Source organism: Lytechinus pictus, chromosome 16 (assembly GCF_037042905.1).
Source record: "Lytechinus pictus isolate F3 Inbred chromosome 16, Lp3.0, whole genome shotgun sequence".
In the NCBI taxonomy this organism is placed as follows: domain Eukaryota; kingdom Metazoa; phylum Echinodermata; class Echinoidea; order Temnopleuroida; family Toxopneustidae; genus Lytechinus; species Lytechinus pictus.
The window spans coordinates 12692959-12719771 of NC_087260.1; the positions used below are offsets into that span (position 1 = coordinate 12692959).

At 34.7% G+C, this 26813-nt stretch overlaps 2 protein-coding genes across 2 annotated transcripts; one reads left to right on the forward strand and one right to left on the reverse strand.

Moving 5' to 3' along the window:
• The first annotated feature begins 19 nt into the window (after nt 1-19).
• LOC129279607 (presenilin-associated rhomboid-like protein, mitochondrial) lies at nt 20-9850 on the forward strand. The gene is made up of 9 exons (XM_054915707.2): nt 20-371; nt 1418-1637; nt 2124-2261; nt 3014-3158; nt 3865-4014; nt 4745-4815; nt 5426-5527; nt 6145-6242; nt 7414-9850. The coding sequence occupies exons 1-9, from the start codon at nt 331-333 to the stop codon at nt 7508-7510; spliced, it is 1062 nt and encodes a 353-aa protein (XP_054771682.2). The 5' UTR covers nt 20-330; the 3' UTR covers nt 7511-9850.
• A 2425-nt stretch (nt 9851-12275) lies between these two features.
• On the reverse strand, nt 12276-26502 carry LOC129279700 (dnaJ homolog subfamily C member 3-like). The gene is made up of 11 exons (XM_054915800.2): nt 26278-26502; nt 25524-25634; nt 23041-23240; nt 22035-22178; nt 20632-20813; nt 19905-20024; nt 19556-19661; nt 18875-18995; nt 17952-18081; nt 16800-16948; nt 12276-15873 (listed from the first exon to the last, which is right to left on the reverse strand). Exons 1-11 carry the CDS (start codon nt 26363-26365, stop codon nt 15716-15718), a joined length of 1509 nt encoding a protein of 502 aa, XP_054771775.2. The 5' UTR covers nt 26366-26502; the 3' UTR covers nt 12276-15715.
• Nucleotides 26503-26813: the final 311 nt, after the last annotated feature.

The following is a 26813-nucleotide window of genomic DNA, read 5'->3' on the forward strand; positions in this document are numbered from 1 at the left end:
GACTTAAAATCTATTCGTTTAGTGATAAAATATTTATATTTTAATCGCACTTATTAATATTTCATTAGTCTTCATTCATGATTTTCTAAAAATATATCTTTGAACCTTTTTTAAAATCAAATCCGTACATTTGGTTTAATTTGATGAATGAAACCTTTCTCATGAGCTCACGTTTTCCGTTTCCTAAATGATTTTTATAGAAAACGACTGATTTAGAAAAGCTGATGAAATATTCCATCTCTGCTGCTTTTTTACCTTTTTATTACAGTTTGAAGTAGTTTCTGTTCAACCTGGAGTATCTTACATGATTGAAAGAGAGAAAGTGGCATTATGAATGTCCTTTTATCAAATATGCGACAATTTACTAGTCGGTAAGGAGTTATTTTGATCTGCTAAATATTTTCAGACCACTTTATTAAGTCCCATCTGTTGAAAATTGCGTGGGTTGTCTAAGTTAAATAGGGCGAGGCAAGATGACGATCCGGAATTATTTTAATCAGAGAAATTTGGGAAAATTCAATCGAGTCCATGACATCGTCCATTTTAATAAAAGTAACGAAGTATTATAATGAACTGTTTACATAGGCCTATATGATAAGAATATTTATGACATTTTGTCATTAATTCCATTAGCCTTAAAGCTTAATTAATAAATTAGGTTTGCTTTATGATCATTATCAATCATGTCTTTTCTTGTTGATTTTTTTTTAATGTTTCTTTTTTAAAAATAATTTGCTGTTTGTCTTTGCTTTTGTTCTTTTGCTACTTGTCGCATCCATATATTACAATTATTTTAAGAATCAATTTACTTTGGGTGTGTGCGTTTTAACAAGCCTTCTCCTGGCTTTTTTAGCGCACTCCTTGTCTCCTGTTTCCCATTCATTTATCTTTCGTCGTTTTTATATTGTTTCGATGATCTGGCAACAATACTTTGATCTGTATTTCATCACTTTCATCTGTATTTATTTATGTTTTAATGTTTATTGTCTCTTTGTCTGTACATGATCAGGATATCAACTTGTATCTTTAATGAATTGGAAATTAATGCTGAATGCCTGAATTGAAATTGAAATTGTGTGTGCGCGCCAGTCTGCCTGCTCAGTGCTGAGCCAAGCTGATCGACAGACGACAGCTGCCTGGATTAATCTAATGAAGAAGATTCTGCTAGGATCGAAAGTTAGGCCCCTTTTGACTTTCGAAGAAAAACTTTGAAAGAATGATTCATGCATTGACCCTTGCACTTGTAAGTTAAAAATTCACTAACATAAATTTCTGTTAATTTTCAAATTTATTATAACAATTAAAAGTCACATACCGGTACGTACCTGGTACTTGAATATCAACGTCGGAACATGAAATACAATATGCAATGTCTGTCTCTGACTCTGGTAACCCCTTGTTTGTCATTGATTTGCAGGACAAAGCAAGTGATTTTCTCAGATGTTCACATATCCCAGTTGAGATCATTTAGAAGAGCAGCACAAGATGGGAAAGGACTATCTAGAAACCCCAAGAAGAAAATTGTCGATGTGAAATTTGACAAGGCACACCTAGAGCAGTTTAACGTTGTTTATGATGATGTTCCAAAGAAACTTCCGTTCAGCAGACTGTTCAAACCTTTTGTATTTGCAGGAGTTGTAAGTGAATATGTATACCAAGTTATTTTGAATTAAATGATGCATTATAAATAAACCCAAAGGAGCTCAAAGTTTATAGGGTCAGAGAATTTCTGCCAAGTCTGGGTAGGCTATTTGTTTTCATGATGCAAAAAAAAAAAAAAAAAAAATCAAGGAAACTCTTGGAATTTGTAAATTTCTTCAGAAAAGCCATGGCAAATTAATTATTATTGTTTTAATAACATTTATTTAGGGGAAATAGATCAACTTACTCTCAGGAAAGTTTTTTGGACCAGCTCTCATGGCACTTGTATTGAAGAATAATATAATTTTTCTGCTCTTGGAAACTATGTATAGTCGGGAAATCCTGAAATATGTAACTTTTAGATCCCTGGAATCTAATAATTGATTTGGGAAGTAATGTTCCGACTTCAATTTATTTGACGATATATGAAAATTAATTGCCGGTTTCAAACATCACAGTAATTACAATCATTTCATTTTTAGTTCACAGGATGTGCATTTAGTGGGGCAGCAGTCTGGCATTATGAAGAAGCACGTAGCAGGGCCATCAACAGACTCAGGCAGCGTTACTCAGGTTTCTTTGATGCAAGGGAGAGAAAACATGGTGAATTCAGAGAAATGGTGAGAGCACTTGGTTCACCTTGAAAACAGGCTTGAGACATGAAATGAGATTAGTAAGATGTTGTAAAGAAAAATAAAGTAAAGAAAAATACTGATCAGTTTTTGGAAAGGCAATGATCAATGCAGTGACCTTTCTAAATCATTATTCTGAAATGAATGCATCCATGCATCCATTACCCATCTTAGAATTTATATTACATGATATATGGGGGAGCTGCTTGCATATGACATCACAAATCAAAAAGAAAAATAAACTTTCATAACTCCCTTTTTTTAATGGGTTTTCATCAAACTTTCACTAATACTTTTTTCTATTTTTTCTGCTGTAAAAGTGAAGGAAACTGTTAGTAAGTAATTATTCCTAGACAGTTGTGAATAATTTTGAGTGTCAAAATAAGCTGATAAATTGAACCTGTAGACATTTGTGTCATAATTGGCTATCCATAACTAAATCACAACTTTGGACCAGAGTTTGAATATAAAAAAACCTGAGTTCAGAAAATGGGCCGTAGTAACTAACCCAAGTGATGATTAGCCAATCTGGGTCTCGTAACACAAAGGTTAGCAATTAATCGTACGCTTGATTTTCACGATTGATTGCACATTGTAGTCAATGCAATCAATCGTAAAAGAATGTTGTACGATGATTGCCAAGCTTTGTGTTACGAGCTCCTGGTCATTAACCTTCATGGAATGCAACCATAACATGTTTCAGTGCAGTGTGAATGTGATTCTGATTATTCATCTTTTAGGTGCATCAATGGTATGGCAGATTAACTGGAACCCAGAAGGTCGTCCTTGGCATCGTAGCAGCTAACATTGCAGTATTTACTTTCTGGAGGATACCAGCAATGCAGCACTTCATGATACAATGGTTCAGTGCAAACCCTGCTGCCAGTGAGTGCATTTATTATTTTACCCTTATTTTTATTTTTTTTTAATATTCAAAGTTCCAATTCTTTTAGTCATAGAGGTTTTCATGTTAACATAGATACATGTAAGGTGTTTTCCCTATAGAGGCGGATATTGTTCTGTTGGAATTCTAAGTGCACAATCAATGGACACCAATCCTGCATTAAAATAGGATCGAATTGGTGTATACTAGTGGTGACACAACATTTGCTACTGTGACAATTGTTCCGGTCTTAATATCTCAGAGAGTTGGGCTTGTAATAGAGTTTTTCTTCAGAATAACGTAAAGATAAAGATTAGGGTTTATTTAGTATTGTAGGTTAGGATTTATGTTGGGCTTAACATGCAGATTTTAAATTGGAGCAATTGTCGCCAGAGCAAATGTCATGGCACCATTCTTGTAATTTCATTCTCATTTATATTATGTTATGAAGCCGTGTAAGGAATATGGACAGGTGCTTATGATGCACTGGCATAGGTTTATTATTTTGCATATTACAAATGATGCATAGGCATTGGCTTATCAGATGTCAACACTTAAGTTTAGGCCGTGTGTAATATTGCAGGATGTTATGCTGAAGCAATATATTGCTCTCAGCCTCAATGAGAGTGGACAAATTTGTTTATAAATGAATAAAGATCAACATTGCACCAATTTCAATTTTCACATTTCTGTTTATCGTCTTTACAGGTGCCACTTGCCTACCAATGATCCTTTCTGTCTTTAGTCATTACTCCCTCTGGCATTTAGGAGTCAACATGTATGTGTTATGGAGCTTCTCCGGTAGTATAGGGAGTGTGCTCGGCAAAGAGCAATTCCTTGCAATGTACCTCAGTGCTGGTATGTACTACATTTATTTGAAAGATAAATAAATAGATCTTAAATCTTGAATCTTGAAGTATAGTTTGTTTGTGTGTTTCTGTATCCATCTATCTTTGTAACTTTCCATTTCCTCTCTTTCATTAATCTATCCATCCACCCATCTATCTACCAATTCCCCCTCCCCATACTCCATTCATCAATCTATCCAATTTTCCATTATTTGTCTGCTACCTTGAATTTATCCATTCAGCAAACCTATCTATCTTTCTTTCTATCTGGCTATCTATCTGTCTGTCTGTCTGGCTAGCTATCTGTCTGTTCGTCTATCAGTCCATCCATCCCTCAACCTCAGGAAAAAAATACACTGGGGCTTTGGGCGATTTTGCCCCCAAAATGCTTTAAAAACATCCCTGGAAAAAAAATGAACCCTGGAAAATCCCCACTCACTGTTAAAGCCTATCCAATGTTGCAGGTTTAGCCAGTAGGTTGTTAAAGGTAGCCCCCCAAAGTAAAAAAGTAATTTTTTGCCTTCTATATATCTATCTATTGATCTTATCTACCTTTCATTCCATTTATATATTAATATGTCAGATACTTCCTACATTTCAAAATTGTTGAAATAATCACTTATTTGTATGATTTTTTTTTTTAGTCGCAATTATGTATGCTAATTTCTTCCTAGTTTTGTATACCTTCATTATTTTTGTCATGGTCGTCTGAATATATTTTCATCTCATTATGTTTTCAGGTGTGTGGTCTTCCTTCGCAAGCTATGCGCTAAAGATAGCTACCTCAAGATTCAATCCCTCATTAGGGGCCGTAAGTATTTATTGACCTTTTCACCTTGAAACCTTGACCTTCTGAGATATATTTTTTTTTTTCAGTTAGTCTTCTAGTGTTCACTCCATTCTTCAAAGCCATTTTTGATGAACGTTTGCATTAAATACCATTTTTAATAGGCAGAGATAAAATAATAAGGTACATTAAATCAAGTGTGATTAAAGATATGCATATACATGAAAACATGTAGCATTGAATGTGCATTGCACTAGTGAAGATGCATTTCATAAATGTACATTAGAAATTCATTGAGCCTGTAAATTCCTTTTAATCCATCTTCAATATATTCTTTTTTTATACTTAGAATTTAATTCTTCATTTATTTATTTCTGATCAAGATCATGTTGAAAAATTCTATATCATTTGTTTTTGTACTGCCTTTCTTTTCACATCCAGCCATTTATATTTCAAAATGTATGAACTTTATTTATATGCAGTTGTGGTTGATATATACAAGAAGTTCAGCACTTTGCAGATACATATTTGATGAAATGAACTGTCAGACCCATCCTGTAATCTAAAAGAAGAATCCTTGAAACACCCATCTATTTCCGTATAAGTTGAAACATATATCATACTTTCATTCCAGTCAGGTGCAATAATGGCTGTCTTGGGAGCAGTTTGTGTACAGTATCCTGATGCTAGATTGGCCATTGTCTTTCTTCCTTTCATCACCTTCTCTGCAAGCACAGTAAGTAGCGCTCACTGGCTTTTCAAGTTTCATAATTCCTCGTGGAATAAGTGGTCATGTGCCTATTCATGAGTTGATATCTATAGAAAATGGGCAATTCCGTGAAATTATCAATCCTTTTTTATATCCGCCCTCCATTTTCTCTATTCTTCCCTTCATGAATTGTTAAAACCATGGTAATAACAACTTTTGATATGAACTTGAAAACAAGAGACAAATAATCTCAGAATGGTGTCACTTGTAGCAGGGTTGGAATTGAATATTTTATGAAATTGCCAAATGCTTGATTTGCTATATATGTGTGTTTTTATCTACATTTGTCATTTTAGAAGTTGCTAGATCTGACAACTTTTCTTGGTTTTGATTGGCTGAGAGGCACAGCTATCTGATTGTCACTATGGTAATTGTTGGAAAATACAGACTTTGTCAGATAAAATATGCGACAAATCCTTTAATGGAATGTTCCAATGGTCATGCAACCTTATATACTATTCATCAATGTCAAACATCACGATGAATGGTAATCTGCTCAGAAAATGTGGGCAATAGTTTTAACACAAAAAATGAGCAAATAAAAAGAATCGGATTAAACAATTTTTTTTTCAATTTCTGTCAAGGGGCTGGTAGCTCTCTTAGGTATGGAGACTACAGGAGTTCTTCTCGGCTGGCAATTCTTTGACCATGCTGCTCATCTTGCTGGGTTATTATTTGGATGGTGAGTTGATACAAATGATAGTTATATGATAAATATAATACAAGTGATGCACAGGTGTGAGTGTGTTAGTTGTAATGCAGGGGGCCGTTTCATAAAGCTGTTCGTAAGTTAAGAGCGACTTTAAGAACGACTGGTGATCATTTCTTATGGGCTAAACCATCGCCAATGAATATACCATTTACCACAAGAAAGGATCACCAGTCGTTCTTAAAGTCGCTCTTAACTTACGAACAGCTTCATGAAACACCCACCAGGTCACTCAAGGATAGTCATTGTGTATGAATTGCATTGCGAATACCCAAGATGACTGCAGGCGTCACTAAAATTATGAATTTCAATCTGTGCATTATTTGTTTTATAAAATGGGTCGGTAGTAGAAGAAAGTTTGTTCAAATCCCTGAAAAATTTCTTGGGTTGCACAGAGGAAGAGACCACATCTACTTTCTATTATGACATCACAAGTGTAGTCAGTACGATGCTTGTTTGAGTAGCATCAAAATCCTTGCCAAACAGCCTTCTCTGTGAAAGAATGTGTATTTTATGGTTTTTCAGTTATTATGTGCCAAAATAATATGTATGTTCCCAAAGTATGCATACAGGTATGATATTGGCTGCATTATTGAACCTATTTTATATATTTATGAAAATCTAATGCTTGACACTCGTTTGAGCTCCATGGTTACTACCAAAAGATATCAAAGTTGATCATAGTAATAAGATTATATAATTTGTGGGAAATATTTATCTTTTTTTAAAACCAATCTGCATGTAAAATATTGGTCCAGATCGGATGTTGATGTGTGGAAGCTTTCTTTCCCCAAGCAGGGAGATGAGGGGATTGGCACGGGGTTAGGGATTTGGAGCAAGGCCCTCTTTGTTCACTATCTGAAAGAGAGCTTCCACACATCAACATACAATCAGGATCCTATAACACAAAGGTTAGCCACTGATGCTACGCTTGATTTTCACGATTGATTGTACATTGTAGTCAATGCAATCAATAGCAAAGATATTTTTCAAGAATGGTTGCTGCTCTTTGTGTTATGACCCCCTGTACTCTTAAATTATCTGCCATGAATCTGAAGGGCAGTGTTTATTATCTACAGCTGTATTCTCATTATTTTGCTGACTGTTTAAAAACTCATTTCACCCTTTGTTTTATTTTTTACAGCTACTATATAAAGCATGGTCACAAAGTATTCTGGGACAAGAGACAGCACTACCTTGAGCGGTGGCATAAACACAGAGGAAAACCGAGTGAGGTCTGAATAGTTAGACTAAGCAACAAACTCTTGAATGATGAAATTGATCTTGGCAATCATCAATACCTGGATGTGAGCTGTGGGTGAAGATTAGTTATCTTTGTGGATGAATCTGAACGGCAGAGGAGAATCTCAAAAGTTGTTTCATGAGGAAGCAAAGTTTGATTCTGATGATCAACTCTGCAATGTTGCGATGGCAGGATAGCAAGGATTCCCAAATACCAGGGCCCTCAGTGGTAGATTACAATAGATGTTTTTGGCCTGTATTCTCAAAAACGGTTTCAATGTTACCATGTTACAAAATCATGGATTATGAATATTTCTTGATTTAGCACACTTCATTCAAGCATGAATTAAGCACCCTTGCCCAAAGCATGCTTCAGACCAAAAGATGTTAAAAGATGGGAGTTGCTGCTGCCCTGTTTGGCGTTCAACAATTTAAGGGACAGAGCAACCTCGATCTGGCGCTGCACAGTGGCTTCTGGGCCCACAATCAATGAGGCAAAATAAATTTTCTGAGGATTTGTATTTCGAACAATAAAATATGGATTGAAAAAAAAAAAATAGGAATGAATGGATAATTGTACAAGTGTTCCTATACATGTATATGGCACTCTTGATTAATTCTGGTGACAAAACAGAATTTGGAAGTTGGAAATCAATTCTTTGATGTTTTTGGAATAACTGACATTTGTTATCTCAACAGTGGATTGTTTTGAGCTGTATGTATATACAGTTTAGCCTGAATAGTACTACATGTACCCTTTTAATGGGGTGTTGCTAGAAAGTATTTGCAATCAATTGCAAATTTACAAGTGATCAATTTTAACTAAAAGTTAACTAACTTAACTATTCTTGTTGATAGGAGAATCACACAAGTTATCAATAGCAAATTTGCAAAGAAATAATTGCGAGACTTATGATTGATTTGGGGACCTAAAAGTGACTTGCAATCCATTTCAAGTTTCTTGCAACACTCCATTAGTCGATGATCACCTAAGGTGAGGCAATTTTAAGAACCATTATTGTGTGAAATAATAAGTTACATACCTCTCCCAAGTAAGTTTTCTGATGCTCCAGAGTTGACCTTTAATATTCAAACACCTGAATAATGACTGCTTTTTAGGATGGGAGGTCTGGCAGATAAAAACATCATTTTGCTTCAGATATTTTTAACATTTGTGCATTAAATGGCAAAACTAAATGAATATTTGTGTTTTGTAATATTGTCTGATAGTATTTTCAATCACTTAATGAAATATTGATTCGAAAGTTCCTGAAATTGCCGTTTTGTCCGGAGATACAGTACAAAAGTCAGGTATACATATGGCATTGCTCCAGAGATACATGTAAGCCTACATGTATTTATATGTAAATGAAATGTACTATGTTATACAGATATTGCCTACCTAGAGTTTGAATATAACATTTCCTCTCCCCGACGGAGTTATATTTTTCCCAAGGGATTATATTTTGCCCGAAGCGCGCAGCGCTGAGGGAAAATATTATCCCGAGGGAAAAATATAGTTGGAGGGGAGTTGAAATGTTATTTATTAAAAAGATAGAGCAGGTAATATCTGTTATATTATATAGTATATGTGGATTTGCCATCAGATTGCCTTCATCATCTGGCTCCAACCCGAAATTCTTGCTACAGCTCTGATACGTCTACGTCATAATAGAAAACAAAATGGAAAATACAGCAAGCGTTCTTCATGCAATCGACGCGTTAACACTAGCGCGTACATCAAATAAACTACCTGACTTCGCAACCTGGAAGCAGCGAGTGACGTCACCTTAGTGAATATAACGCCGCAATTGACAATACAACGCAGTTATATTCACTGAGGTGACGTCAAAACCTAAAATATAACAAATGCGATCCTCGCAGCTATGATCACATGATGGCGTATTGACCTATCACTGATTCAAATCTACATAAACTATGTAATATATGTCATTATTGTGTTAATCACAAATATATTTTTATTTTGTAACCATGAATAGGCCCTATATGCATGTATATTACTCAATCTGGATAAATGATATACTTTATTACCGGTGTATATGAGCAGTTGTTTTTTTTTAAATATAATTATTCCCTATTTTGTATGCACTTCGATTAATTTTTAATCCCTCTATTAAACTTAAGAGAGTTGACCCCCAAAAATCACTTTACTATTACGCATATCCTTAACTCCTTTTTGGGGGCTAAACCAAGTTCTGAAATGAAATGAAATTCATACCCAAGCATAGACAACTCTAGAAAATGGTTAATTGCTATGTATTCACTTTGTAAGTTGTTTATACATGTATTAACAAATTTGACATCGAGTTTTTTTTTACTATGTCTCTCTCAAAGAAGATTTTACGTGTTTTTATTATTGTCATGCCATATCTTGCTGCTAACGTGGTTGCATTTCAAAGGAGTGGATATAAGCAGGTGGGGGGGCACAGACTTTAAAACATCCCATATTCATTTTTTTTTCTTATTGAAAAAAACAAATTTTTACTTGACAAAGTCCAGTTATTGTTCATCAGATCTCCATTATATCTTTACATTGATTGTTTTTCTATCAATATGAAAGCAGTAAACAAGATTTTTCCAATTTATGAACAAAATATAAAATAATAAATTAATGCTTTAATAATGTAAAAAAATAGGTTTTTATTTTCTCTCATTTTTTTTTAGTTTACAATAGATGTACTCCATTACAAATTTATATTACCAATTCATCATAATGATGTCCTCATAATAACGCCATGATTTTTTTTTTTTTGGGGGGGGGGGTTTGTCTTAAAATGTTTGGAGTCAAAACTGTCCAGTGGAGGCAGGGGTGGATCTAGGTATGGCAACATCTGGCCTCCCCCCCTCCTTGAGAGCCATAAAAATATTTATACGTGGAAAGTGTTGTGCATACGCAAGTGAGGACTTTTATTTTGCTTGTAATTTTTCCTGGCATACATTAAGTGAAGACCCTTTTGTTTTTGCTTTTAATTTTTTTTCTGAACGAGAATGTCCCCTTTTTATAAAGTCCTTTATCTGCCCTTGAGCGGATGGTACATTTGGAAGACTGACTTTGGGATTTGAAAGAAAATGGAGTTCAGTGGTGGAGTTGGTCAAGAGGTGCCTCAAGAGCAGAGATGCAGTCGAGGTCGGCCTTGAGGCCAAATGTTACTGGCCTTGGCCGGAGTCACTAGTACACAGTCTATGGAGAATGTTCTCTCCATAGGCCTCGTGACTCGGAAATACCGGCCTCGAGTACATCCGTGCTCAAGAGGTATCCCATCCTACATGTTCAAATCCTGGTTTGTCTGCTACCAGTTTGTCTATCATTTGGTCTACACCAACTTTGTGTATTTTCTGTTTGGTCTCTTCCCACATGGTCTAATCCTAGTTCGTTTGTCTACTTTCCATTTTGCCTAATTGCCATTTCATCTATTTACTGTCAAATTTCCAGTTGGGCTACACCCGTTTTGTCCAAAATCCATTTGTTCTTACACCACGGTTAGATAAATTGTTTATGAATCAAATTATCATTTGACAAAGTAAACAGATAGGAGACGAAGTGGAATCTGGACCCACTGGGCCTTATACCAAATGAGAAATAGACTTGGGTGTGTATCGGAACAAGTGTAGTGTAGACCAAACAGCAATTAGACCACATTGATAGTAACCCGAACGGGTCTAGACCTTGTGGTACTAGACTATTAGGCCCGTATTCTGAACTCGGGTTTGAAATAAACCCTGGTTTAAAGTTGTGGTTTAACTATGGATAGCCAATTGGGGCACAAATCTGTACAGTAAACATCCAATTTATGAACTCATATGACACCCAAATTGTTCATAATTGTCTGGAAATGATAAATTAAGTATTTTTCTTCATTATGAAAGCAAATATACAATAGAAACAGATTTAATTTTTGGCCTATAACTTTAGCACAGAGTAAGACCATGGTCCAAGTTAAACCTGACTTCAGAATACGACCCTTAGAGTAGTAGACCAAGTGAATATAAAATAATGAAAGAGTGCAAGAACAAAAGTGAATGTAAACTAATGAAACAGTGTAAGAGTGAGATAGCAGATGTGAAAGGAAGGAATAAGTAAAGATGAAATAATGGAGCGGCGGGGGGGGGGGGGGGGGGGTGACACTGTCACTGCAGCAAGGTGGGCCAACGTGCCTAAATAAGTAATCATCTTTCAAGAGCAGAGCAGACCAAAGAAGGATTTTGTCATCACCATCCTAAATAATGCCTCGAATATTCTATTTTCATTATAAAAATAAAATCTTAACACGTAACCTGGATTTAAAATTACACCCTTTTTCCCATATTTTTGTATTTTTATATCTTTTCACTGTACATCGTCTGGCTATGAAAACCGACTCTTTTTACATTAATCTGGAAATGAAGAGTGTCCACCTTTTCATAGCAGTGCACCCCCGGAAAAGGAGTAGACTCCTAATTTACCAAAAGTTAGAGCTACATCTTTCATGCCGGAATTCAAGTCGTCTACTAGTATTCATCACTAAACCCATGTTTCATAATTGACAAAATAATGGGAGAGGCGAGTAAGCCACAGAGAAAGATAAATTGAATGAGTCATGAAAGCGTCTTTTACAACTTTTATGCATTCCCCATTGTCTCAGTTATTATGAATGTGAATATTTGTAGATTCTTGCATAGAAGAAGTAGCTCTGACTTGTGGTAACTTGCCTAACAACAAGTTTCAATACAATTGTGAGACAACAAAATGAAATCATTCCAACATTGTTTCTTTCATAGAGAAATCTTTATATTTACAAATACAGACATTTCCTCTAAAAATCCCCAAATATCAAAACATACATTTATCATGAAATACAGTAGTTGACAAATATATAAGTAATTTGGAGAAAAAATAACAATGACAAACAATCATAAATCTACTACATGACTCACCAATTCGAAAACGGTCATCCTCGCAGAAGTCAATGTACCAGAACTAAAAAAATAAATATCTTTGACTATACCTAAAGTGCGAGAATCTTACGAGATTTCAAAATTACTGTCAGTCAAATTAGCTTCAATGCATTTGAGGCAATACGAACTTCAGAAGAAGGCTTTCACATTAAAAGAAATCTTGACATACATGTACGTGTACAATGAAGAATATAAGACCTTTTAAGTCGTCTTTTGACATTGAAAAATTGTTTTACTCATGAAGTTGACCTAAAGTGACATTGCATGGACACAGACAGCAAATACTGCCATCTAATGGTGCTGTTGGGAATGACCAATGTGCGACCCATAATGCACCATTCCCCCCTCCCAAAATAAGCTTCCTTGAACATTTTAAAGCTTTTTTGTCTCTTTCCTTTCGTTTAATTTTGTGTGTATTATTTGTTTGGTAGAATTGATCATGTTTAAACAATTGGTTAAAAATATATCATTACTAAACATTGTAATGGCAGTAAAATATTGAAATAAACCAAACTGAATCTAAAACTGAAATAGTGCATCATGGGTCCTCATTTTGTGCCATCTTTCTCAACCTATAAGATGGCATTATTGAATGTGCCAGTGCAATGTCACTTTAAAAGTTGAATTTACTTGACTGCTTTTATTTCTAATAGAAATATATAACTCTACTGTAAGGCATCACATAGGTAGAAGTTATTAAACACAAAATATGCCGATTCATTTTGAAACACAAAAATAGAAAAATACAGTTGAGTTATTCCTTTTCAAAGTTGCGATCAAGAGGGGGCAACTAATATATATACGAACTAGAAAAAAAAAATGATGAAATGATGACAAACAACTATGGGTATCATTATACCTGATATGAAAAAAAGTTATAAATATGTTTTCCAAGGCATTGGTGCGTATGGTAGAGCGTTTGCATGAATAGCTATGGATCTTGCATGCATTTTCTAATTATTTTTTTGTCCATTCACAGGGCTTTTGGCCTACATAACCAAATTAAATACAAAATATTTAACCAATTTAATTACTTTTTATCCCAAAATACACCATGACAAAATAATTTAGAAAGGAGGAAATGTACAAAAATAGCAACTCTCTTCCATCAAATAGAATACAAAAAAAGATAAACTTGAGGACAATAAATCTGAACATCTTCTATAATACTTTGGTTAAAACATAACTTTGAATATGAACTAAACAAATGAAAGTGAACATCTAATGGACACTTTCAGCTAACTATTCTGATGTTGAATTTAGCTTTATTCATTGCAGATCACGTAAAAACACCAATAATTAATTGAGAAATTACCCTTTCAAATAAAATTATTCAAGACAATGACAATATTGCCAATATACATACATGTTACCATGAGTACAATCTCTCAATTATTTCATTTGATATTTTTAAAAATTTTCTTCAAAACTATTCATACAGCACTAACAGTCTCCAAGGCACTACAGGCAAAGTTAAGAAAGAAATGAAATCATTCCAGCTTTTGTGCAATTATCATTAACTCACAAAGAAAGATTTCACAAATTTAAACAAAAATGAGGTCACCACATTCAAGAAGGGGGAAGTTGACTTTCTGTGAAAAAGGACAAGACTTGCTAATTAATGAGTAAAATGGTAAAATTTTCTATAGTAAATCCCATAGGTGTATATTTTCATGACACAACTTTAACAAGAAAAAGTGACCCTGGTAAAGTCCAATATAGAGGAACAAAGTGAAGTTAATTTTTGCATAAAGTGCACAAAGAAAAGCATCTCAGATATAGTCAAACCAGCTCATTTTGATTAGTGAGATGTTGACAAATTGCTTTTTTTAAAATATATATCTGTATATGTATATTTTATGAAATCCTTCCCTGAATGACAATTTATATAAAGGTTCTATTGATCTACATGCAGTAAGACTATTATTAACTTCTTCCGGGCCAGTTACACTAAAGTAAGGGAATGATCATACAGATAATCTGTAGATTGATCACACATAATGCTGTGATCAATCCTGAAAATCGGCTTTATGATAGGTCATTAAGGTTTATGTAAATGGGTCCCGGTTGGAGGGAATTAGGGATTTTTTTAGGGGGGGGGGTGGGGTCGGTGAAGTCACATAGTACATGGTTTTCACTCAAGCAGTGCAAAAATTTTTGTTAAGTAGTACTGAGAATACCACAACTATAAAATAGGAAGTTCTTACACACTTAACGGCTTGCTAATAAAAGTGGCGTGACAGTCTCGTAGAAACCATTATGGCTGATGCCAGATACAGACCATATCTCAAGGAAGAGTTTTCAAGTAGAAATAGATGTATTACACTGGATTTCAGAAATAAAACCAAATCTCGCACCCTGAAGAATGTTCCAGTTGTTTGAAAAGTCAACTTTACAATGAGCTATGCATATGAAATAGCCCTCAGGCTACAAAAAATATGTCATTTTCTTAAGTTTCACAGGATGATAACTTGAAGGTTCTGTTCTGCTGTAGGCATCACACCGTTATCAATCAGGGACGTGCAGCACAAAGATTAGTAATGGATTGCAAGTATGAAAGAATGATCCTGAATGGTTCCTGGTAAGAACTCTAAACACACTTGGCATGGAACGGTGACCAGGGCCCCGTCTTATGAAGAGTTACGATTGATCCGATCAATTGCAACTATGGACGGTCAGCAACGTCAACATGTATTATGCATGTCTGTTCAAAATATTTTCTACCTATGATGTATATTCGTGCATTCGTTGTTTTCTTGAAAATTCACTGTGCTTCTCTTTGTTTACAAAGGACATTGTGTCAATTTCCTATAGAAAAAATTATGACCCTGATGGATTTCCATAGAGTTACTTGATTGGATCGAATGGTAACTCTTTGTATGATGGGACCCTGGCACCCATCATACGAAGAGTTACGATTGATCCGATCAACCCCAAATGTATGGAAATCCATCAGTGTCATATATTTTCCGACAGGAAATTTGTGCCATGTCCTGCATAAACAAAGAGAATCACCCAAACTTTTCAAGAAAGCAATTAATGTATGAATAAACAGCATATAGAGAAAACATGTTGAACAAACATGCATTTCGGATGTTGACGTTGCTGGCTTTCCACAGTTGTGGTTGATCGGATCAATCGCAACTGTTCGTAAGACGGGGACCTGGATTGGCCATTGCCATTTAGCGATTGATCACAGACGTTAGTGATACAGAGTCCTGCAGATTGTGTCAATGTTAAGTTTTACTCTAGTTGAACTTGAACTTGAAGTTGAAACCGCCACCACCACCGCCGCTACCGAACGGATTAAAACCGAATGGATGCCCGTGATGAAAGCCTTGGTTTCTCTGTTGCTGTTGTTCAGGGTCTAACGGGTCCTCACCAGCATCAAATTTTTCCCTCATTTCTGAAGAAATGTTTTAAAAATGGTAAATAATGATTAAAAGCATAGCAATGATTGAAAACTATTAATAATAATAAAAAGGATGATGATAAAGCATAATCCAAAATGATCCACATGGATAAAAACTCAAATTTTCATCCTCACAACCATTATTATCAAACATTTAAAAAAGTCATGTCGTAACTGTTTTCACAAAATAAACCTAACTTTAAAATTCAATATTATATTCAATAACTTCCGTCTTTGTTATCAGATTTTGATGAAATTTCTAGCATATTGCTTTGTGAACTTTACTCTATCTATTCACCCCTATCTACCCCTTTAAAGGGGAATGAAACCTTTGGAACAAGTAGGCTTATGTCGAAACAGAAAAATCAAAGAATAAGAACAAAGAAAGTTTAAGAAAAATCGGACAAACAATGAGAAAGTTATGAGCATTTGAATATTGCAATCACTAATGCTATGGAGATCCTCCCATTGGCAATGCGACAAGGATGTGTGATGCCACATGTGAACAACTTTCCCTTTGATGGACTATAAAATACCCCAAAAATGTATCTTTTTGCTTTTTCTTATGGTGATACAAACTGTTTATCCATAATGTATTCTTTGAAAATCTGTATACATGCCCTCCTATAGAAAGAACACATGATCTACTGATAGATGTGATAAAAGAGGCATTTTAACTGAAATATATACTAAAGTAATGGGGAGAGTTGTTCACAAGTGACATCGCACATCTTTATCGCATTGCCAATGGGAGGATCTCCATAGCATTAGTGATCGCAATATTCAAATGCTCATAACTTTCTCATTGTTTGTCCGATTTTTCTTAAACTTTCATTCATCTGTTTCTTTGATTTTTCTGTTTTCACACAAGCTATCTTGTTCCAAAGGTTTCGTTATCCTTTAAGTTGTCCCATACATACCCGGGTCCGTAAGAACTTCTTTGGCATCGGCGATGTCCATGAACATTTTCTCTGCTTTGGATTTTTTTTCCCCTTCTTCATGTTTGTCCGGATGCCATTGCATAGCTAATTGTCGATATGCTTTCAATATTTCCTTTTTGACAGCATTTCTGCAAGACGAAAAAATAGACTTGTATCATGGGAGATCCACAACACTTTGCAGGGGTAATTGTGGTTCAGTCTCCGGACTTGAATCAAAACATACAGGGTTTGAATCCCACTACAGCACTCACATCCTTTGACGACCTTTTATAGTAACTTTTCCATGCGATGGTAACTTCAATGAAATCCATAATTTTGATAGCCTACTGGAAACTAGTTTAACGTGTAATGAGAAAGGTCAAAGCGGTCTTCCAGTTCGGAAAACCACCTCGCGATGTAGTTTTCAAGATCGCTTTGTCTCATTAAACTGGTTTTAGTGTAAGTGAGGACACAACCGTTCTTTGGGAAGCGATCTTTGCACATTTTGAGCCCGTTACTCCACACACTGTGTGTAGAATGTCTACGCTATGGTTTAAAATTTTCTGCGAAACATGTCACCCCCACCGACAGCATTCTCCTAGCAACAAGATCATTTCTGCAGATGAAATGGGAATGCTAGCAAAGCGATCTTCCACACTGTTTTCCTAAACCGGTTTCCAGTAAACTAGTTTTAGAAAGTATGAGAACGGTGTATTACATTGGATGGCAAAATTAGTAACTCTTATGCAATTGGGTCCTGTTCAATAAGAATGATTGTCGTCAGCCACCATATAGTTACTAACAAGTATACATTTTCTTTTCAATCAGCTGAATGAAAATATCAACGGGTGATTTCAAGTCCGGTGTTGGCCTTGGTGTTGGTGTTGAAATTTGGATTGCTTCCCCTAGCTCCAAAACTTATTCAGAATTTGTAATACTGATCCAGATCACATTATTGACATCTCAAGAACTAGTGAATGACTTTTCGGGACCATCTTCATTTTATGTTTGGTGTTATAATTGTGTAAAAATTGACACCAACACCAAAAGGTCAACACTGAACTTGAAATCACCAAATGAGTAAAGGCTAATTATCATTGTTTGTAACATCATGCATCATGAAAAAAAAAGATTGATGTAATAAAATTTTACCTTCTGACACCTAAAATTTTGTAGTAATCCCTTTTCTTGGATTGTTTTAAAAGTTTCTGCGCTCTATCTAATCCTTCTTGTGTTCTCTGCACGTCATCTATTTCTTTGGCTTTTTGGTAATCACTTACAGCTGAAAGAGATAGACATCAAGAAACATGGTTAAAAAAACACATTACATATTATTTTCACTCAAACAATATTTCTTAATTTGCTTATTTGTTGTTGTTTTTTCCATCACAATTTGTACTTTAAATCAGGGATCTTTCCATTGACTCAATACAAGCATTGATTTGAACCACTGCCATCTCTATAGAAATGTTAATTATCCATCACAAAGTTTTTTTATTTGAAAATTAAAACGTACGCAATTGTAATTGTAAAGAGCATCTTTTTTTCAGATATAAACATTCAACAACAGTTTGGAACAAATTTTTTAAATTATTCAGGATAAATCCAATCACTAAAAAGTTTGGGAGCATAATGATTAGAAATTGCTATACACATAAGCATCTATGCAGTAAATGTCCTTACAACTAGAATATATGAACAATTCAACTTCCCATCGTACAGAGAGTGCTAGCAATTTGTCCAACCGATCTCAACGATGGAAAGCTTATGAAGCCATAATCTGTTTTCAAAAGTTTTTTCTTTAACTTCAACACTCATGCATGCATCATATGGATGTTTGTGTTTGTTACGAAGGGCCCCAACAAAAACCAGCTTGTTGCTGATAGGGCTACCCTTCTTTTAAATATTTGAAATGAATAAATAAATAAATGGCATTGACCGACCACTGTGCTTCTCTTTGTTTACAAAGTGGATCATACATCTTTTAGAAGAAAAACAGCTTGCCATAATTGAGACTGATTGGATCAATTGCAATTAACTTGTGATACCAGGCCAAGGTCTAATGAGAGACTCACCTTCTTCATACATTTCATCTTGGATATAAGTTTCAGCTCTATCTATGAGTACATCTATATTTTCTGGATCGTCCTTTAAAACCAGTGAACACATCTTTTTAGCTTCAGGTATATTTTGGCTCTGTCGAGAAATAGTGTAATAAAAAAAACAAAATCTCCATATTACAAAGACATTACAGGAAATTTCTCACAAACCCTATAAAACGAATAACAAATGTGAGTATTTGGCTACATTCGTTTTTCTAAACTGACACATGGGAATGTTGTTTGGACTTTCAACTCACAAGTGACCTAAAAGTTAAATAAAGATAAGAGGAATGATGTAATGAATAATCTAACAAACGGATGAGTATATGTGAATACACATTAAATAAGAGAAATGTTATCAATTTGTTTATTCAATGAATTATCATTGTTTTGCTAAAAAAGGGTATGAGCTCTTGCCCAGCACAGCTGAATATATTTATCATAAAAGCTGCACTCTACAAATTTATGCTTTTTATCATTATTACCATAATTCAAAGAAAAGAAACAAATGAGCAAGAAATAGAAACACGCTGAAACAAAAGACAAAGAAATAAAGAAATTCGATAATAAGTCCATAGTTTTCCGGTAAAATTTATACTATTCAAAACTGAATTGCATAATTATATAGGGGTGGTAATCAACAACTGTCCTTACCATTCTATATGCGTGACATATCCTTGCATTTGCCCTGAGTTCATAAACACCTCCTTTACCAGCAGCCTCTATCGATGCTTTTAATTTTTCTATCGCCTCATCATATCTAAGAGACACAACAACAAACAGAGGAAATGATCATTTCAAAAAGAGGATTTCACACTGAAATTTCTTGAAATGAAGTCTTAACCCCCCTTAAATCCTAAACACTTACCAAAATAATGATGAAGATATTAAATAAGAAATAAATGGATGAATCAAACAAATATTAAAATGGGGGAAAGGGAAGTAAGGGGAAAAGAGATTTGTGACCAATTTCTTCAGAAACGGATAATTTATAAACACTTACCTTCCATCACGGATATAATTTTCAGCGGCATCCAAAAATCTTCTGATTTTCTTGAGCAGCTTGTAAAGAGGGAAGCATTCCTTATGATCAGGATCCAGTTTCAAACATTCTCGTATATCTCTACATGATCAAACAGAGACAAAAATCAGACAAATGGTCAATACATGAGTTTGCTTAGCATTTTACATTAATTCATAATCACACAAATACACATTGTGTGGGCAAAAATAAGAATTATCAATTGTTCAGATACTCTTAACTGTAATTAATAGCAAATCATGTACAAAAATTGCAATCAATCAAATATATTGTAATTGTATCTCATAATATCACAATCACCAGTTGAAACTGATGTTGATCAAAATACATTGGAAAATATGAAAAAGAAAGAAAAAAAGAGAAACATATCAATCATTTGTGATGAATTTCATAGTGTCGGCATGACTTCTTCAAATATCATAAGTTTGATGTCTTCTACATGTACAAATTGAGTACCTCTCCCCCAGTCCTTTAATCTCTACCCTCTACCTCTCCCCCAACCCCCCCCCCCCCTGACTGAATGTTGACACCCCCACCCCCCACAAAAAAATTACTTCAACTTCAAAATATTCAAAGACAAAAGCAAGAAAACAGGGAACTTTGAAAATCTCATTTCATATCTATAAACTGTGAAGCTTCCAATGAAAACCTAACACCCCCCAAGAAAGGAAAGAAAATTCAAACTTACTCTAAGGCCATATCTAGATCTCCCATACTGTCATGCGTTCTACTCATTTCAAGATAGACTTCTGTGCTGTCTGGAACAAGTTTAGTTACAGATCTTAGATCTTCGATGGCTTTGTATAACTCTCCTAACTCTGTGTAGACTTTTGCCCGTTTCCTGTGCATATCTGCATTCCAGGGTAAATACTGCAAGGAAAGGAAATAATGAGAAAATTGAAAGCCTTTTGAAAGACAATGTGATTTTATTGAAAATTTTGTCGTTTATGGATTTTTGTACTATTTTACATACAGATCTACAAAAGACATCAATTGGGAGGGATTTCAAAAAGATATAAAGTCCAATTTAATTCATGCTTAAAGATAAATGCCAGTTGTGGTAGCAATCTCAAAATGACTTTTTACAGAATCTGATATAATGACCACCCAAGTGTCTGTTTGTATGAATAAAAAATATGTGCCAAAGGATTCTGGAAGAAATTGTGTAATTGCTGAGAAATAAGCAAAATAAGCGCGGATTCGGTCACTTCCATTGGGTCTTTATTCCAGCAATAATAATACACTGTCCCACGTGTGCCTATCTGTGTTTGCGATCTTCAGTGTCATCGTTTTTCAGCTTAGATTTTAGGATTTCACAAAGTTCAATTTATGTAACTGTACCAGATCTAGATCCACGATGATATAGTAATACTTAACCTTGGTTTTACAGACTTTCTCACGAAATCAGTGTTTTACTGCAACTACTTTCATTTAGCTTTAAGCGTCAATTAAGAACACACATTACAATTAGCACGTGATCTCATTGGTGTTATTTGATTGTATGGTAGAGTGCATGATCCGACCAATGAGGTGATGTCTTTCACTGATGTCTCAAGTGAATTTTAAGTCATGCTTAAATCTTTGTGTAGTACCAACTTGAAATAAGGCAACTCATGCCCTTTGCTGAATATTTTGCAGGGAGTGGAGAATGTGCAATGTGTGGAGGCAAGTCAAAATAAGACGACTGGGGTAATGATATAGTGTTTCAATTTACTAAAACCCTCGGCCTCTACCTAGCAAGACCTTCAAACAGTATCACTGACTTTGTAACAAAGTCATGTCAGTTTCGCTAGAGTCCTTCATAATTCAGGACAAATCTTCATAGTCAATTTGAAGCAAATTTTTCTTTATCAATGATGACAAATTGTTTGCAAGAAAGTTGTAAAATATCCGCAATGCTTTCATTTTGGCTTTGTCCTAGTTCCTTGGAAGCAGACTGTTCATATATCCTACTTACTCTATAAAAAATAGCAATTATCAGTATATTTTCAAGTTTGATGGATTTAACTTCAAAATGCTACAAGTGCAGTCCACATAATCAACTCTCACTGGTCCTGGCAATTATCATAGCAAATGTGATTACTGACTCACCATAAGAACCTTTGAGTACGCATCTAATGCTTGTTCTATTTGATTTGATTGGAATTGTTTATCTCCTATAGCTATTCTCTCCTCCACGGTACGGGTCATCCCAAGTTGCTTCTCAGCCTCTTTATTAGATGGATCAAATTTTAACTGAAAGCAGAAAGAAGGAAAAAAATAATTATATTATCTTGAACTCCAAATAACATGCAAGCTTGAATTCATGAAAGTGGGTTAAACCTTACCAGGGGAGCTTTTCATCAACAGTTTTGTCAGACAAGTTGTCAGATCAGACAACTTTCCTTGATTTTAAATTGGTTGAGATGCATGTTACTATGGCAACTGTGACTGTCAGATAAAATGTCCGACGAATCCATTCATGAAATGCTCCCCTGGAGTAAATCTAATCCTCAGTTTATACCTAACTGCTGTATTCAACCCACTGAACATTTCACAAAGGATGTTGCTTCCCAACCCATGGGAGAAAATTAAACTAAATGGATAAACTTGAACATGTAACCAATCTTTGTGAATTTTGGACCGCAATGGTGACATTCAAAGTGTAATTTCATAATGGAAGAATTCATGAATAAACCTCTATTTTCAGCAAACCTGAAATCTTGTAACCATTCAGTAAAAAAAACTGAATTAGAAATCATGGTTTGTTTCCTATCTGCTGGCCCAAGCTGATGAATTTCAATCACCTTTCCACGCCAGTTGGGTTCAGCAAGAATAGGTATGTCAATTGAACCACTTGGGGAAGTCATATGAATTCAGATAAAGGTACACATTTAAAAAAGTACTAAGTGGGAACATGGGAACTTAAGTGAGAATCACATAAAGCAGCAAAGAATGGAGATTTAAAGCACTAATTGAAAAGGGAATGAAAGTCCTCTAAAAAGATGTAGAGAAGGAATGAAGGAAGGGAGGAGATGGAGGATGAGGAGGACAAGGATGATGAAAAGGGGTAAAGTAGTAGAAAAAAAGAACAGAGAAAATGAATCCAATATCTCACCACGGCAGCATAATCTTCCCTAGCTTTAGCAAGATGTCCCAGCTTAAATAGTACATTGCCATGGTTGATGAGAGCGGGAGTGAAGTCCTTCTTGAGAGTCATGCTCTTCTTCAAGTCTGGTAGAGCCAGTTTGGACCTTCCTTGGGCCAGGTAAACAGCGGCTCTCTTGTAGTATGCCATGTAGTTCTCAGGATCATTGTCTTGACAAAATTAAATAATAAACCTTCCTTTAAAGGGATGGTCTGGGCTAAAAATACTTATATCTTAATACATAGAGTAGAATTCACTGAGCAAAATGCCGAAAATTTCATCAAAATCGGATAACAAATAATAAAGTTATTGAAGTTCAAAGTTTAGCAATATTTTGTGAAAACAGTCGTCATGAATATTAGGTGGGCTGATGATGTCACATCCCCACTTTCCGTTTTCTTATGTTATTACATAAAATCATAATTTTCCATTATGTCATACTTGTGTGAATAATATGTCTCCCTTATAATGAAATAAGTTGCAGCAATAAATATCTAATGCACTAAATCAGCTGTCATTCCCCTTTTTCTAGTTCTTGGAGGAAAAAATTTGAATAAACCTAATTTCATATAATAAAATACAAAAGAACAAGTGGGGATGTGACATCATCAGCCCACCTAATGAATATTCATGACGACTGTTTTCACAAAATATTGCGAAACTTTAAAATTCAATTAATTTTTTATTTGTTATCCGATTTTGATGAAATTTTTTGGCATTTTGCTCAGTGAATTCTATTTAGCTATAAATACTTCCAGCCCGGACCATCCCTTTAATAGAGGCATATCTTTACAGAGATTTCAACTGCTCTCTTTTTGCAGAGAGTTTCGTTATAGTCTACTGAAGGTTTCATTTTTTCAAAGATTCTAACTATAATACACAATGTCTGTTAAAGAAAATATTCATACTATTCTATTTTTCTAACCAATTTTTTTTTTCATACAAAAAACCCCTGCAATTTATTTTTAGGCATCCCTTCACTTATGTATAGTTTAATGATTTGCAATATTGGTGCAGTAGCAAAGAGCATTATTTGAATACATTCTGACTCACACACAGAAAAGTTCACACCAAACTGTGATGAAAGGGATTGTCCGGGCTGAAGAAATTTATATCTACATAAATAGAGTAAAATTCACAGCAAAATGCTGAAAATTTCATCATATCGGATAATAAATAACAAAGTTATTAAGTCTCAAGTTTATCAATATTTTGTGAAAACAGTTATATCCACATTGTCATGAATATTCATTAGGTGGGCTGATGATGTCACATCCCCACTTTCCTTTTTGTTATGTTATTACATGAAATAATAAATGTTTAATTTTTTTATACATGTGTAATTGATATGTCTCCATTATGAAGAAATAAGATGCGGCAATAAATAACTAATGCACTCAATCAGTTGTCAATCCAATTGCTTTAGTTCTTGGTAGAAAAAATTTAAATAAACCTAATTTCATATAATAGAATACAAAAGAACAAGTGGGGATATGCATCATCAGCCCACCTATTGCATATTCATAAAGACATCCCTAGAACTGTTTCACTGGAATAAATGCAAATCTTTAAAATTCAATAACTTTGTTATTTGTGACCTGATTTTGATAAAATTATCAGCATTTTGCTCAGTGTATTTCACTCTATTTATTGAGAAATAAATATTTCCAGCCTGGACCATCCCTTTAATAATACATGTTCCGTGTTCTTTCATTAGGTATAATTCACAAGGGAGATTTCTAAAAACTTTCTCTTTGTTACATGCTGTCCTGAGGCTATTTTTAAGTGTACACAGTACTGAATTTGATCTCGGCTTTGTTGTACCACAAAGGTTGGCAATGGATTGCAAATATAAGAGCACCATTCTGATTGGTTCCTGAACAGTATTTTTTTTAAAGGGCATAGAGCAATCGATTTAATGACCCATTGCTATAATTTAGGGCTTGGTGGCAGACATCCATTTTTTCCCCCCCATTTGCATATTTTCTTTAGGGATGCACATAGCAAATGAGTGCTCATTACACTTATTTCAATGAGCTTGAAATTATCATTATGAAAGGTAATTGGTTTAAATCCCTTCTGTGGTTTCAACCTATTTTGTGAATTTGGGCCTGACAGCATGTTTTTCTAGAGGTTTGGAATATTCAAGTGGATAATACATATTGGCTGGGTGTTGGGTTCGGACTTGTCCTTTAAGCTATCACCAACAGTGGCTATATTGTTTTGTTAATTTTTCTCCTCCTATTTAAACAAAGTTACCGGAACAGAACTATCAATTTTTTCAATGAAAAGAAAGTAATTTACTCATAGTAGGTTGCTATGGAATTTAAAAAAATATACAGTACCGTACACGCTTTACACTATAGTATCACATCGAAAGTGTTTACTAAGCAGTCTAATGGTTAATTCATTACTGGCACAGTTGGTAAAATAAGACTGGTAAATGTTTATACCTATTGCAGAATTATATTGGGCCAGTGCATCAGCAAGCTGACCAGCTGCTAACAAAGTGTTTCCAGTCTCCATGTATTTCTTGGCCTCTGCTTCCGATTTCGCTTCTCCATCTGCACAGAAAACAAAGAACATCCGCAAATTTTTCATGAAATAGATTAATTGGCATCGAGCTCATCTCTAGATTTAACTCACATTTGAAAGACTAGAATATATGCCAATTTTTCTTCTTTCTTTTCATTCAAACTTCAAATTCAATCAATTATAAAGGGAAAAGATCAATACAAATTAAAATGCCATGGAAATTGGAAAGAGCTGGAGTTAATTGATGGGTCAGTAAGTTTTTTAAAATGCTGATGGAAGTAAGACAGATGTTGAAAGAATCAATGTACGTAATGACTTTTTATTTCAAATTATTAAGTAAAAATTAGGAACAAATAAATCCCTAACTTGAAATTAAATGATCTCGATCATGTCGATCAGACAGTCAAAACAACATGAACAAGTCAAGCAATCGCATCTGCCTCCATCAACAACTTGTCATCTGTTGTAGATCCTTACTATGAACCTTAAACTCGGCAAAAACAGCGTGATTTCATAAACAAAGTGTTACTTTTACTTTCGTTAATCGTTAGACAAGTGATTTGGGACTTGCTTGGCCGACGACATGAGACTACAAGTACAACAAAGAACAATACAAAACTTGTAATGGATGGGACTACGGCAAAGGCGTGAGCAACAATTTTGAGATCTTACCATCATAATGAAGAGACAAAGTCACCAAGAGAACTGGAATCGAGCTTAAAAAGTTGTGCAAATTGAACATATCCCTTCGTCTCGCCATCAATGATGAGTAAATGCTCGATAACAGTCTGACATTAAGAAATTATCACCACTGCAACGAAATCGGTTCAGTAGCGGACTCGCATACCTTAATACACGTAGGGATCCCATACACGTATGTGCTACTTTTGTCAATTTGATGTTGGTCTAATTTATCTCAAAGTAATTATATTACTTTCATTGAAAAGTAATTTTAATACCATTTTTTCTTTTGTAGAAACTAAGATAGATTTAATAATATTTTATAATCAACTATAATATATAAACTTAGTCAGTATGCAATATCTAACTTCAAACTTGGATTAAATCATTACGTTGCACTACACAAGAAAGATGTGTTGCGATTTGATTGGTCAAATAAGGACTTCTCGAACGTCAAATTACACATGGACTTTTCGGCTCCACCCATCAACAAAACCACTGTTGATTCTCGGTGAACTGTTGTTGAA